The sequence below is a fragment of the Erinaceus europaeus genome, chromosome 1, assembly GCF_950295315.1.
Source record: "Erinaceus europaeus chromosome 1, mEriEur2.1, whole genome shotgun sequence".
Lineage (NCBI taxonomy): Eukaryota > Metazoa > Chordata > Mammalia > Eulipotyphla > Erinaceidae > Erinaceus > Erinaceus europaeus.
The window spans coordinates 131069939-131086733 of NC_080162.1; the positions used below are offsets into that span (position 1 = coordinate 131069939).

The 16795-nt window shown below is 35.2% G+C and overlaps 1 protein-coding gene across 1 annotated transcript in view; it reads left to right on the plus strand.

Moving 5' to 3' along the window:
- CSMD3 (CUB and Sushi multiple domains 3) overlaps positions 1-16795 on the plus strand; it is a 1712448-nt gene that overhangs the window by 551119 nt on the left and 1144534 nt on the right. Inside the window, exon 7 of the mRNA XM_060195764.1 lies at positions 5077-5388. Within this exon, the coding sequence (XP_060051747.1) occupies positions 5077-5388 (312 nt within the window). The remainder of the gene's footprint in view (positions 1-5076; positions 5389-16795) is intronic.

The window sequence follows — 16795 nt, forward strand, 5'->3', positions numbered from 1 at the left end:
CTACATCACATATGTAAAACGATATAAATGCAGTACTACTTATTATGTCATATCCCTGTTTTTCACACTACATACGCTTGCACATTCTAAGTAAACTAGTCTCACACTATCAGTAAGCGATCATGCCTTCTATGACAAAAACTTTAAATTTGTCTTATACAAATAAACCTTCATATTCCATACTTTCTCAAAGTCATGGTTTTGAAAGCTCAAACAAAGTCATTAGATTTCAGCCCCTTTAGATTGCTCTTCATACATTATAGTTCAAAATACAACTTTCCCCCACTTTATTATGCTTAAACTATTCCTATAGTTTAGGGTCTATATTATATAGTGCATTGTAGATAGAAGTTTGAAATGAACGATGTTAAGAAGGTATGCTTATGAAACACAGGATATTATTGCACTGTAAAAATGATGAGAACTTTTATAACTAGTAAAATGTAATTATAGTAAATAAATGTAATTAATTATTTTGTTAAAGCTAATTTAGTGTTAGCCATTCATTAATTCATTAATATATCTTGAGGGATATTTATTGAGCATCTAATATGTAACATACAATATTCTAGATGCTACAGGTTGAACATTAAATTGAATACGAAATAATCTTAGCCTTTAAAAAGACAGAAAGAATATGTGCACAAAATAAAAACACTAAGAACTGCTCAGTGAAACACCAGATTGAAATACACACACATAGTTAAATTGTGTTGAATAAATAAATGTAGTTCAAAATGCTTTATTTTGCCATAAACTATTCTGTGTTCAGATTTGGAGATACGGGAGTCAGGCAGTAGTGCAGCAGGTTAAGCGCACGTGGTGCAAAGCACAAAGACTGGCTAAGGATCCTGGTTCGAGCCCCCGGCTCCCCACCTGCAGGGGTGTCGCTTCACAAGCGGTGAAATAGGTCTGCAGGTGTCTGTCTTTCTCTCCCCCTATCTGTCTTCCCCTCCTCTCTCCATTTCTCTCTGTCCTATCCAACAATGACGACATCAATAACAACAATAACTACAATGATAAAAAAACAAAGGGAATAAATAAATAAATTTTTTTAAAAAAATCAGATTTGGAGATTCATAATGAATCAATACCTTTGCCTAAAATTAAAACTCTATTACAAAGCATTCAGTTTGTAATATATAGAACTATTATTCAGACTTAATGGCATCAAATATCAGTAATAACATATGTAGACAATTTCCAAATCCCCAAAGTTTTCTCCCTTTCCTCCTCCCCCTCCCTCTTCAGAGTCCTTTACTTTAGTTGAATACACCATACTCAATTGTATTTATATAACTATGAAAATATATCTGAGATATAAAAAAAAGAAGTGTGTTTGGAATTGGAATGCAGACCTTTAAGGCTAGCTATTAGAGTGACAAACTCATTAACAAGAATTACCCAATGAATAACTGATTCAAATGCAAGAGAACATGTGCATTAATTATCATGATTTCTATGATGGAATATAGTTACTTTTTTTGTTCATTTGCCCATAGGGTTATCTGTGTATCTTGATCTTTCCTCCTACATGACAATTCATCCCCATGGGATACATATTCATATGTGTATGCATATCTATATATCACATTTTAAGATTTTATCAATATCTTAAAAATTAAAATTAACAAGATTGCAGGATACTAGGAGTACAATTCCATACAGTTCCCTCCACCAGAGTTCCATATCCCATCCTTTTCATTGGAAGGGTTTCTATTATTTATCTCTCTAGGAGCTTGGACCAGGTCTGGCTTCTGTAATTGCTTCTCCATTGAGCATGGTTGTTGGCAGGTCAATCATACCTCCATGCACCATATTTTTAGTATTGGAAGGGAGGAATGATAGGAAGGAGAGAGAGGGAGAGAGGGAGAGGTGAAGGGAGGGGAGGGGAGGGGGAAGAGAGAAAGAGAGAGAGAGAGAGAGAGAGAGAGAGATGTGAGAACTGATGTTGTCCTTGAAACTTCCCCATGCAGATGGGACCAGGGCTTGAATCCAAGTCCTTGAGCATGGTAAAAAGTTTACTTTACCAAATGAGCTATGGCTAGGCCCATCAGTTTATGCTTTTTATAAAGGCAAAACCTCTTGGAGTTGAGAAGATTGTACATATTTCACTACTTTTAAACACCTCTATGTAACATTTAACTAACCGTATTTATAATTAAATGAATTAAAATAACATAAATATACTTAGTATCAACTTTTATGTGTAATATTTTAAATAGATTAAGTCTGTGAATACTCTAAAAATGGACATATATTTAATTTATCTCAAAGCATAGTTGACTTTTAATTGTTTGAAATGTATAAATCATATTAGAACAAGATATAAGAACTCATTCCAGAAGATTTAACAGTGGTCAAGTCATTTCATACCTGTTTTGTGGATGAGGGAATCCCATGTTTTATTTACTTTTCTGATAGAATTTAATGTTGTCCATCATTACAAATCCTAGTAATCATCTGCCTACATCCAACTAAAGTGGGTGGAAGAAGACAGCATTGTCGATCACATTAACAAATAAAGCTATTGTCCCAATTCAAAAATAGTTAAATTATTCATAAATAGCATTGAAATTATCTACTACATTGTAGACATAAATTTAAAATAAAGTGTACTAAGAAAGTATGCATATGAAATATAGGCCATCATTTTACTTTAGAATAATAAGAACTTTTCTGACCAGGATCTATTATTCCTTATTGATATCTTAACCTCCAAAATTTAAATTTTTTTCTTGCTAAACACTACAGCTTCCAGTACAGATTCACTTGTAGTACAGATTCCTTCATTTTTATGCTGTCATAGTACATATTAAGTACTAATAGACAATCCTTAAAAAAACCTATAAGGAAGAAAACTATAAATTGACATTTTGAAAACATATTTTAAAATATGATGACACTTTAATATGTTTAAGAGTGAATAGATATGCCATGAGTTTCTCTTGATATATTTGGAAATTCCCTGTTTGTTTGTTTTTTTAACTTTAGTATATAGGGGAGTACAGTTCATGACATAGGAGCAAGATTTCTCATCTCCATGTTAAATGTATCTGCAAAACACTCAACTATTATGTACCAGGGTCCCAAAGCCCTTTTATACTCCTTCCTTCCCCCATTGCATTTTTTTTTGTTTGTTTTTGCTTTGGTTCAGTAAACTAAAGCTAGTATTGTATAACTAAAATTTGAAGTTTCTGTTGCAATCATTACATTTCAGTCATTTCTAAATAGTTGTTTGAATTTATTCAAATATTGGTTATCTTTACCGTTATCGTCTCAGGGTAATAATTTATTAGATAGGTTTTTTTTTTTTTTTTTTTTTTTTTTTTTTTTTACTAGAGCATTGTTCAGCTCTGGCTTATGGTGGTGCGCGGGGACTGAACCTGGGACTTTTAAGCCTGAGGCAGGAGAGTCTCTTTGTATAACCACTATGCTATCTACCCTCTGCCGTAGATAGTTTATTTTATCACATGAATACAATTTCTTATCCTCTTGTTTTTTTTTCTTTTTTTTTCTTTTTTCTTTTTTATTTAAGAAAGGATTAATTAACAAAACCATAGGGTAGGAGAGGTACAATATCCTATTTTTTAAGAAGCATATTTTTATTACCATAATTTTCTCATTCTTTAAATAACGTATTTATTTTTAATAGAAACAGAGAAATTGAGAGGGAAGTGGGAAGGGCGAGGTAAAGAGAGAGAGAGAGAGAGAGCAGCTGCCACCTGTGAAGCTTCTTTTCTGTAGGTGGGGAACAGGGGCTTGAACCCAGATGTTATAGATGTTATTGTTCTATGTTATAGAAATCAAGTAAAAATGTGAGTATTGCTTCAGTGGTATAAGGGAGGCTTTATTTCAATTTTTTAAATTATTTATTTAAATAATGTATTTATTTTTAATAGAAACAGAGAAATTGAGAGGGAAGTGGGAAGGGTGAGGAAGGGAGAGAGAGAGGAAGAGAGAGAGAGAGAAAGAGAGAGAGAGAGAAAGCGAGAGAGAGAGAGGAAGAGAGAGAGAGAGGAGGAGAGAGAGAGAGGCAGCTGCCACTTGTGAAGCTTCCTTCCTTTAGGTGGGGAACAGGGCCTGGAACCCAGCTCCTTTTGCATTGTAATGTGTGCAGTCAACTAGTTGCTTCACTGTCTAGCCCCTTTTCATGATTGTCAATTTGCACATCACTCCCACAACCAGTTTCAGTCCTTGTGCACCATCCTGCACTCTATTCTCGATGACCTCTTAACTCCAACTCATTGAAAGTTAATTTCACTTAAAAATTTATCATCAGAATCCAAATATAACTCACTAAATTCAAATATATATGTATATATATATAATGGAAATTATATTTTATTGTTTGTTTTCTGGCAAATGAAGACATTTACCTACAATAGTTATTTCAGAATTTGTTTTCCCTTTTCATTATTATTTTTTAAGATTTTATTTATTGATTGATGAGAAAGATAGGAGGAGAGAGAAAGGACCAGACATCACTCTGGCACATGTGCTACTCGGGATCAAACTCAGGACCTCATGCTTGAGAGTCCAAAGCTTTATCACTGTGCCACCTCCTGGACCACCATCATTTTGTTTTGATTTAAACTTTTTTATATACTTGTGTTGAAATATAAAAATGATGTTGATGATATGGAGGAGAGTAGTCCAAGCTTATTTTTGAAAACAAAAGATGTGTGGTTACATAGTTATTCATTTCGTTAAAGCTTGTCACTTGCCAGGCATTTGTTGCTAAAAAATCATCTGCAGGTAATTATCTCTCTGGGTGTGTGTGTGGGGGTAGGGGGGAAGACAAATTCAGAGTGTCATAAAGGGTTTGTTATTTCACTTTTGTCCCCCTACTATGTTACAGTTAATATGTGCATTTGTGTGCAATATCTATCCATAGGCTGACAGATACAAACCGTCATATTTGGTGCATTTCACATTTTAGTGGCATTTATGTTTTGCCTCTTTATGTTATTTATCCTTAAGGTAATAGGAGGGAATGTAATTTATTAAATTTATCAGATAAAATAAACACAATTTAAAGAAAAAGTTAGCATCTAGTGCTACTGTGTCCCACAGGTTCTTCTCCATTGACCCATACTACCTCCACTGGTGAGTTAGAGGAACATAACAGGACTACCACTGGTGCTCTTGCTGTTGCTAGAACATCTGCAGATGTTACTGTATCCAGTGTTACAACTGTCACCATCCATAGACTTTCCGAGGAACAGCGAGTTCAAGTTCCGAATCTCAGAAATTCAGGTCTGGACCCCAACACGTCCAAGGATGGGCTCTCTCCTCATCAAGCAGATACACAAAGTACAAGGAGAAGACCAAGAAATGCTGAACAGATAGAAAGAACTAAAGAGCTTGCAGTTGTTACTCATAGAGGTATTGGCCGTTATTTTACTTGTGTCCATTTAGTTACAACCAAAGTTATATATTTTTGGTAATGATTCTAATTAGAAAATGAGCTGAAAGAGAGTCATGGCTTAGGATACGAAGATGAGGTCGAAGTAGCTAAAAATACAAATATTCAGCCAAAGGCTGAATAATTTCAAAACACAGGAATTAAAATGAAGCACACCAAAGTGCAGTGCAAATGTTATAGTGGGGTAAAAGTGGATTTTTTTTTTCCATCGGGGATGCTCAAGCAACCACTAAATTCCTGTTATGTCATAGTAGTTATGATGATAACAATAAATAAAAATAACTGCTTATTAGAAGTGGACATATTGGGGCCAGGTGGTGGTGCACCTGGTTGAGCGCATGCATTATAGTGCACAAGGACCTGGGTTCAAGTCCCTGGTCCCCACCTTCAGGGGGAAAGCTTTGATTTGCAAGTGGTGAAGTAGTGTAGGTGTCTCTCTGCCTCTCTCCTTCTCTATCACCTCATTCTCTCTTGATTTCTGGCTGTTTCTATCAAACAAAATAAAGATAATAAAAAAATTATTTTAAAAAAAGAAAAATAGAAGTGGACATAGTTACACACTGATGATTTATTCCATGAGTAATGTTGAGTATTTGCATGAGATTTTTTACATTTATACAAATGCTAATTACATTAAAAGGTAATAGGTAATATATTTGGGAAAGCAGATACATTATGCCAGGGATTACTTTATGTAATTTGTACATCTTTTTCTGAATTACCTAACTTTTTTTTTGACTGAGAGAAAACTTCTCATTTTAGAAAGTCAACAGTTATTCATTGAGATTATTTCACCAACTTTAAAATTTCATTAATTTTCTAAACTTTATTTTTTAATAGAAAAATGTCAGAGTCAAGTCAGAGACTGGTAATTTTCTTGTCATTTTTTATCTTATATTTTAAAAGTATAGAAAGCATATATATATGTATATATATTTAGCAAATTTTAGTAGATTGTTTTGGGAAAAAATTAAGTCAAGTCATAAACATAGGCCTTAATTTATTTATATGCATTGGCATAAATATTATTTGAACATATTTCAAGTGCAAAATATCTACACCAACTTTAACTACTCATTTTCACATATTCTTTTATCGGGCTACAGTTTATATAATTTTACTATGTGTACTTTTACAAAGCAGTGTATAGGTTATGGAAAACTTTTCAGTGTTAGTGCACACTGAGGAAGATATAAAACACATCTTTGGTAGTTTATTGAAACATCATACAGTAATGTTACAGAAGCATTCATTTGGAAATTAATTGTGTTTATTAAGGAGAACCTTAAAATGAACTTAAAACATGGAGTAGATGGGCCATTGAAATAGCTCAGTTGGATAGTGTGCTGCTTTGCCATTTGCCCAGGCTTGAACATAGCCCTCCTACTGCATTGAAGGAAGCTTTGTGCTATGGTCTTGCTATATATCTCTATCTCTCTATCTATATCTATCTAATGTATATAATCTATATCTGTATATACCTATCCTCTATCTATCTAAAGCTTTAAAAGCTTGTATAAGGTATCCGGGCAGCGGCACACCGGGTTTAGCACACATAGTACTGAACACAAGCACCCTGGCTCCCCATCTGCAGAGGGGACACTTCACAATCATCTGTCTCCTCTTCCTCTGTACTATCCAATAAAATGGAAGAAATGGCTTCTAGGAGCAGTGGATTCATAATGCTCTCACTGAGCCCCAGCAATAACCCTGGAGGCAAAATACTACCACTAATAATAATAATCATAATCTTACATCAGTACCAGAAAGATAGCTAATTTAGTTTGCTTTGTCATGAGCATGAACAAGGTTTGGATTTCATCTCCATCCCACTGAGTGAAGCCTTCTTGCTGTGTTATCTTCTTCTCTATCTTTGTGTCTGTCTACTGAAAAACAGTTGGCATGGAACTGTGCAACCTCAGTGACCACCAAAACAAATAAATAAATAAGTAAATAAACATATAACCTTGCTTTTCACTTTCTGGTAATGAATTTGTTCCCTCTAAGAAGATAAGAATCATATGCTGGGAGTCGGGCGGTAGTGCAGCGGGTTAAACGCAGGTGGCACAAAGTGCAAGGACCATCCTAGGGATCCCAGTTCGAGCCCTCTGCTCCCCACCTGCAGGGGAGTCACTTCACAGGCGGTGAAGCAGGTCTGCAGGTGTCTCTCTTTCTCTCCTCCTCTCTGTTTTCCCCTCCTCTCTCCATTTCTCTCTGTCCTATCCAACAACAATGACATCAATAATAACTACAACAATGAAACAACAAGGGCAAAAAAAGGGAATAAATAAATAAATATAAAAAATTTAAAAAAAGAATCATATGCTTATGCAAGGAGATATATATCCTTTTTGTACAGAAAATAAAAATGATTAGTATATTAACGCACACACAACTTCATTCCTTTTAGGAATTCCATGAGCTAACTTTTACAAACACTATCTTGATCATTTTATTACCCATTTACTAGTGGCAGAATGTTTTGAACATTACTATGTTACAGAAATCAAGTAAAAATATGAGTATTTCTTCAGTGGTATAAGGGATATTTTTATTTTTTTATTATTTTTATTTATTTATTAGACAGAGAGAGCCAGCAATTGAGAGGGAAGGGTGGGATAGAGAGAAAGAGAGACACCTGCAGCACAGCTTCACCACTTGTGAAGCTTTCCCCCTACAGGTGGGGACCGGGAACTCGAACCTGGGTCCTTGAGCATTGTAACACGTGCATTCAACCAGGTGCACCACCACCTGGCCCCATAAGGGAGATTTTGTAGAATTCATTTTTAATTAATACACGAAAGGATTTGTAGACTGCCTACAGTCAGTTATTTGATATTTTAAATGACTCCGTGGTCATACTGAAAAAGTAATCGCTTAGCTGTAGAAATTTTAGAAAGTAGTAGTGATTCTTGTTTTTCTATTGCCTTTTTGCATAATGAAGTAAACATTTCCTTTTTAAATTCTTTAAATTTTATTATCTTTATTTATTTATTGGATAGAGACAACCAGAAATTGAGAAGGAAGGGGGTGGGGTAGAGAGGAAGAGAGACAGAGAGACACTGCCTCTGAAGGCACCACCCCTGAAGCTTTCCCCCTGCATTTGAGGACTGGGGACTTGAACCTAGGTCCTTGCACATTGTAACCTGTGCACTCAACCAGATGTGTCTTCACAGGGCCCCAAAACTTTGTTTAAAAAACAAAGTTAAAAATTTTCCTTTGTTAAAAATTTGAAAGTATTATTATACCATTCTACTGCTTCAAAGCTTCTCAATATTTATCCAAGGACCTTCGGAATAAAGCTAAGATTTGGTGATGATATGTGGAAACAACCATGATTTTTCTTGCAAGTATCTAAAGATTCATTTTATACGATTCTATTAGTCACTTTTGCATTTGCTCCTAACAGACAGGACTTATTTAGAACTATTTATTCTTCCAGACTGCTCCAATATCCTGTCAAGTAGAGCATAAATTGTGTTCTATTGGAAGATTTGGTTATTTCTCTGCTATCTCACCATTGCCCCACACATACCCTGTACTTGTAAACTACAGTTCTGTGACTTGTCCTGTAATTGTAAACTCGATGATGGTGAAGAAGGGATGAGGCCTGTTCATGCTTCTTCTTTAAACTCTGTATTCATATTATGTAACAGTTTCTTTTATTAGTGTCAAATAATTCTCAGAATGAAAATTCAGTTTACTGACTGAATTCTAATTCGCTTTGTTTACCTACTAAGTCAGTGAATGTGTGATTGTTACATGAACTGTTAGAGGTCAGTCCCCCCATCTGTAAAAGGATATTACATTAGGCTTAGTTTGAAAATTAAGCATTAATATTTTGAAGTACCGAAAATCTTAGGTCTTTTATTCCAATGGATATATATATAAACATATATATGTATATATATATAACTTTATTTATTTATCTATTTATTTATTTATTTGGCATCCAGGATTGTTGCTGGGGCTCAGTGTCTGCACCATGCTCTTGGAGGGTTTTTTTTTTAACCCTTTTTTGTTGCCCATGTCTTTTTATTATTGTTATGCTTATTATTATTCTGTTATTGATGTCATAATTGTTGGACAGGACAGAGAGAAATGGAGAGAGGAGGGGAAGAAAGAGGGGGAGAGAAAGATAGACACCTTCGGATTTGCTTCACCTGTGAAGTGACTCCCTTGCAGGTGGGGAGCTGGGGCTTGAACCGGGATCCTTGCTCCAGTAGTCCTTGTGCTTTGTGCCATGTGCTTTTTTTTCTCCTTTTTTCCTTTTGTTGCCTTTGTTGTTTATCATCATTATTATTATTGTTATTGCTGTTGTTGTTGGATAGGACAGAGACAAATGGAGAGAGGAGGGGAAGACAGAGAAGGGGAGAGAAAGAGAGACACCTGCAAACCCGCTTCACCGCCTGTGAAGCAACTCCTCTGTAGGTGGGGAGCCAGGGGCTTAAACCGGGATCCTTCCCATGCTCCTTGCGGGGTTTGTGCCACGTGCGCTTAACCTGCTGTGCCACCACCTGCCTCCAGTGCCACGTGCTCTTAACCCAGTTGCATCACTGCCCGACCTTCTGTATATAATTTTTTAACCATTTCCTATTAGTTTTCAAGGGTGAGCACTAGACTGAGTCTATACTCTGCCCATTTCAAGTATATAATTTTGATAAATCTTCAGCATTCAAAGTTTCAACTTCGTAGTAAAAAAAAAATCTGTGAAAAAATGTTAGTACATTTTGTAACTTAGTTATATAACCAGGTATTAAATATTATTTTATTATTATTCATCATTTATATTCTAACTTTTGTTCTTTGATTGACATTGTGTTACATAGTTGTGATGAAGGAATTCACAGTGTGGGATTTGCCTTCAGGTAGTATATGTAGATTTAAAAAATAATAGTGACACATGTATTATATGAAACCACCACTATCATAAATATATGCAGTGGTATTAAAGGAGAGATACTGACTACCTCTAAATTTAATAGTCATGAAAGGTTTCACTGAGGATATTTGAACTAATTCTAAAATGGTGAATAAAAGTTGAAACTAGCAAATTATGTTAATGCCACTAAGATTTTAAATTGTAAATGTTTTGAATACACCTTAGTGCTGGATAGAAATATGATGAAGCTGGGTCCAACTGGGAACTTCCTGAGGAGGGATCTTGCCTAGTCACTCCTATGAGCCAGGTTGAAGCCCTGACAACCACGAGAGTGCCCTGTCACAAATGAATCTCTGATGTGTTGCCTTCAATCTTAGTCTTTTTCAATCTCTCTCTCTCTTGGAATGAATGAAAAAGTCGTCTAGGGATGTAACCATGTGCATGTGTGAGACCTTAGTTCTGCAAAATAGAAAAATAAATAAATACAGTGGTAATATGTCAAAATGGTATTAAATGGTTTTCAGCTGGGCTTAAAGGACGATTTATACTAATGTAAATCAAACTATAATGATGCATTGGATCGACCTTCTCGTGGTGCATCCCGTGAGTACCCATTCATTGGGGAAACTGACGATCCTTCCTAGCCAACTGAATCCACATGGATCCCAGTCACTTTCAAAGCCAGCAACAAGCAGCTCCTGGCAACTTTCAACCTGACGCTGTTGACTGGCTATGGAAGAAGGGCAAACGCTAGAAGAAGAAGAAGCTTACAGAATTCTCAGATGTATAAAGTTATGCAATGCAGTGTCTAAATGGTATTTTATTTTTATCAGACTAGATTGATGTAGCTATAAAATTTTCTTCTTATTATTATTTCTTTTCTCTACTCTAATTTTTGCCTACAGGGATATCACTGGGGCTCAGTGCCTACACTATGAATCCTCTGCTACTCTGGCTTCTCCCATTCTTCTCCTTCTTCTTCTTCTTCTTCTTCTTCTTCTTCTTCTTCTTCTTCTTCTTCTTCTTCTTCTTCTTCTTCTTCTTCTTCTTCTTCTTCTTCTTCTTCTTCTTCTTCTTCTTCTTCTTCTTCTCCTTCTCCTTCTCCTCCTCCTCCTCCTCCTCCTCCTCCTCCTCGTCCTCCTCCTCCTCCTCCTCCTCCTCCTCCTCCTCCTCCTTCTTCTTGTTCTTTTTTTTTTTGGATAGGACAAGAGATATTGAGAAGGGAGGGAGATAGAGAGGGGAAGAGAACAACACCTGCAGACCTGTTTCACTGCTTGTGAAGCAAACCCCCCACCTTCAGGTGGGGACCCGGGGGTTTGAACCGGGATCATTGCTCCAGTACTTGCGTTTTGTACTGTGTGTGCTTAACCCAGTATGCCATTGCCCAGCCCTTCTTGAAATTATTTTTAATATTGACTTAAAGCCCCAAGCCCTGTAATTAAGCATTAAAATGCTGAGATCCCAAAGCAAAATTTGTTTAAAATAAGATTTATGTAATTCTACAATTATAAGATAGTTTGCTGAAGCTTCAAGATTTTTTTTATTTGCAGATTTGGTTGAGGTCTTTCAAATCATTTACTACAGCACTGCTTAGTTTAAGAAAAAATTGGTTTGGCAGAGGCAATGTAAATCAAGTCTTCATATTGCTAGACTAGGATTAGTAATTTTCTCTTCCATTTATTTGAGATTCACAAAGGTCTAACAAACAAATCAAAAAAGCCCATTAGGTGATAGTAAGTTTAAAGAAGCATAATTACATTTTTCTTCCTTTGTAAATTTAGTTATGGCATTTTAAAAAGAACCAACTACATGTTTTGTTCCATATAATTTAACATTATTTTCTTTGTATACTGTGATTCAATATGTATTGTCTAATGTATCTATATCTATCTATATCTATATCATCTATATCTATATCTATATCTATATCTATATCTATATCTATATCTATATCTATATCTATATAGACAAGACCTGTCATTAATGCGCAGTCGTTGTAGTGGCTGCTTTCATGTACAAAATTTTCAATTTTGGGGGAGTCCACCAGTAGCACAGTGGATTAAGCACATGTGGTGCAAAGTGCAGGGACCGGCGTAAGGATCCCGGTTTGAGCCCCGGCTCCCCACCTGCAGGGGGGTCACTTCACAGGCGGTGAAGCAGGTCTGCAGGTGTCTGTCTTTCTCTCCCCCTCTTTGTCTTCCCCTCCTCTCTCCATTTCTCTCTGTCCTATCTAACAATGATGACATCAACGATAATAACAATAATAAATACAGCAACAATAAAAACAACAACAAGGGCAACAAAAGGGAAAATAAATACATTTTTAAAAATTCATTTTTTTATTTCTAGGAAGGTTCCTATATACATATGCAGTAATTATAAACTTTCTTTTGTTGTTTTTCCTTAAAAATGGGAATTTTGTCATAAATTGCTATAATATCTCATAAGTAGAACCATGTTTTGTGAAGACTTAAAGCCACTGTTGCTATTTGTTTTGAATAATACAGTCAGTTCTTTTCCACAGATGTTTAAAAAGTAATAATAGTATAGATCAAATCAATCTTATCAAGCTGATTTTAGTTTAGTTTATGAAAAGAATGGAAAATGAGTATCTGCAAAGTATGATGTAAGCGTTATAAGCCACACTGCATATGTTTAAAAGAAAACCTACTTGGCACTTCATATTTATTAAATATTCCCTTTCCTGGATGAGGATAACTTAAAAAGAAAGAGAGTGACTGACAAAGAGAACCACTAGCATTAGCATATAATAATACCAGGGTCTGTCTCTAGGGCATCAGGTATGCATATTTGGTGCTCTCTTACCATTGACACATCCACCAGCCTTATATGAAAATTTTAAGTATAGCTTTTTTGTTAAGAATGAGTAACAGCACAAAATGATTCATTGTAATCTAGACAAAAAAAGATTATTTGATTTGAATTATAATAATATTTTCTCAAGTAAGTTCAAGAGAGCATTTGTGTATCTCAACAAGTTAAGATTGATATTTCCACCTTGACACTCTAATTTATTTCAGAAGTCAATTCTTTCAACTTAACAACTTTCTTTTAACAGTCTGGACTACAGTATGACAGTTATACCACTATGTGGAATTAGCAATTCCTAGGTACTTCCTGTGTGCCCTTCACTGTAATCTACTTGGTCAAATGTAAAAATAAATTTAAAGATTCTCCATTTTTGCAAATTACTAACATTTCAGGAATTCTTTTAATAACAGTATAGGATATACATTTATAAATACAAAAGTGTTTTATTCAAGTTTTGGTTTTTTCTTTCTTTCTTTTTCTTTGTCTCCAGGGTTATCACTGTGTCTCAGTACCAGCACTATGAATCTACTGCTCCTGGAGGCTATTTTTCCCATTTTTTGTTGCCCTTGTTGTTGTTATTGTTGATATAGTTGCTATTGCATAGGACAGAGAGAAACTGAGAGAGGAGGGGAAGGCAGAGAGGAGGAGAGAAAGATAGACATCTACAGACCTCCTTCACCACTTGTGAAGGGACCCCCCTGCAGGTGGGGAGCTAGGGGCTCGAACCAGGATCTTTGATCCGGTCCTTGTGTTTTGCACCGTGTACTTAACCCGCTGCACTACTGCCTAGCCCCCAGTTTTGTTTTCTTTCTATGTTTATAAGAAGTATAATAATTAGAAAGCTACCTTATGGGTGGTTATTTACATGTTTATGGAAATAAAATATATATATATACATGAAGTATCAGTGTTTTATTTAAAATTTAACATATATCTGTACTATGCATGTGATAAATTCAAAGTATAAACAACAATCATCCTATAAGAAATTGTTAAGATCACATGATAAAGAAAAATTACTAGTTAATTCTAGAGAGAATTACCAGAGAATGAGTATGATATGGAATTGGGGATGAAGTCTAACTATTTGCACATTATATGGTATACTTTTATATAGAACGGGTAACAAGACCATTATGGAATAGTTAGCAGATTTAACTGTGGGAACATATAAGATATATCAAGAAGATGCAGAACAGTATTCAAAAGAGACAGATATAAATGGATTTTGTTCAAATATAAATAGCATACCTAAAAAACTGTAAAATACCAAATTACAATACGATATCCAAGTGTATCTTTGTGAGGAAGTTTGGTTTTTAGAAAGTCCTTACGCATCAAAAGTAATAAGGTTGTCATTGCCCTTTCTCTCATAAGGATATATGAGCCTATTCAGAGTTATTGTTTATTGTTTTATCATCATATATTTCCCTTTGTTGTTTGCACTGACACAAGTTTAACTTTATAGTTATCTAACTGTACAGCCACTGTTAAACATGTGTAGAAGTAGACAGTGCTGCAATCAAGCAAGCTATAAGATTGACACCATTTACCCCAATAAACAGGAATTGAGCCATGAATTCATTGTTTCTAGGGCTCAGTATTCACATATATGGCTTATATCCCCCAAACTCTCCATTTGAAGTCCTAACCCTACTTAGTGTTTTAGAAAGTGTTTAAAATATATAAGATTTATGTTGCTTCAAGGCCTTTATTTAACCTTTTCAGTTTTTTATTCTTTCTTTCTCTCATATTTTTGGAATTTTCTCTTCTGTTTCTTATTTCTCTTTATGCCCTTACTTTCTTTATCCCTAGTCTTCATTTTGTCTTTTTCTTAATCTTCCCTTTTTAAAAAAATTTATATGACTACAGATTAGTAGGAGTGTACATAAACACCATCCCCAACACCAAAAGACTGTGTACCACCCCCCCACCTGCCCACCCACCCTATGAAGCTGAACATATACTCTCACTCTTAACCCAGGGTGTTACTTTTTTTTTTTAATCTTTCCTTTTTAACCTGTTTTTTTTTTTTTTTAAAGAGATGTTAACTGAAAACTTCCATGGTAACCTTTAATTAGTTGCACATACAAGATTGTATAAAATGGATTGTATTCTGCTTCATTAAGTTAATATTCAAATGGAGAGGAAAATGCTTTTGATCAAAGAAGCAAATTGCTGCTTTAAGATGTTAGAGGTTGTGCAATAAAAGAAAATAGATGATTTGCTGTATGGAGACTACCTTAGTTTGAATGATCAGCAAAGGCCTCTTAGAGAATTATCATTTTATCAATTATTTATTTATTATTGAGTAGAAGCAGGGAGAAATTGAGGAGGAGGAGAGATAGTGTGGGAGAGAGACAGAGAGACACCTATAGCCCTTCTTCACCACTCGTGAAGCTTTCTTCCTGCACGTGGGGACCAGGGCTTGAACCCAGGTCCTCGTGCACTGTAATGTGTACTTAACCAGGTGTGCCACAGCCTGGCCTCCCCTTTTGGAGAATTACACTTGAAACTGAAAACTAAATGATAGCAGGGAGACAGTAGTGATACAGTTAGAATAGAAACCATTTCAGGCAGAAGAAAAGAGTTGGAGAAAAAAATATTGTGAGAATATAATAGCCTAGGATGCCTAGATTTCAGTAAGGAGAACTGTAGAGATGAGATTGGAAAGTAGCAGAAACCATCTATGTAATCTGTGAGGTATCAGTGATGATACTTTAATCTAAAAAAGATATGACACCTATCTGTGTAAGATGATTAACAGAGAGGTGATACTGTCTTGTAAACTTTTTAGAGAATACTTTTGATGGTCAGGGAGGTGACTTAGTAATAGTAGAACACAAAACTTTGCATCCATATGACCTCATGCTTGATATGATGGCATGATACTCTGGTCTCTCTTTCTCTTAGGGTAAAATATTTTAAATGAATAATATTTGAGTAATTAATTGAATAAAAATAAATAGCATCAGGTAGACAAATTACTAGTGACATGCAGAGATATTATTAACAGTTTACTATAACTTATATTCAAGGTGGACTATATTTATTAAATTTCAAACTTAATACTAAATGTCTGACAGTTTTGTTCAAATGCAGACTGTCTCTTGTGGGATCTGAGGTCCATTTGTCTAATAACACTGCAGGCTGTGCTTACACATCAAAGAGAAATAATTTACTTGATGATTCTTATCATGTAGAGAGCAACATAAATAAAACTTGTTTTGGGTCCTCTCTTCGTGGGCTTATGTTTTCCAATAATTCATCAAAAGTATTGATAAATATAACAGACAATGCAATATCTTATTCTTTTTTATCTAATAGGATAGAAAGAAATGGAGAAGGAAGAGGATAGCTAGGGAGGGAGAGACACACACACACACCTGTAGCACTATTTTGCCACTTGTGAAGCTTCCCCACTGCAGGTGGACACCAGAGGTTTGAACCCAGGCCCTTGCGTATGTTAATGCCTGTGCCCAAACAGGTGTTCTACAACCTGACCTCCAGTATGCTGCAGTCTTAAACTTGAATCTATAAGACTTACACTGTTGGTGGGTAAATCATTAGTCTTTCAGAAATATTTTGAGGCAGATATTCAGCATGAACCTAAATAATAAACATTTTTATCAACCTTTAAGAATAACAGAGTT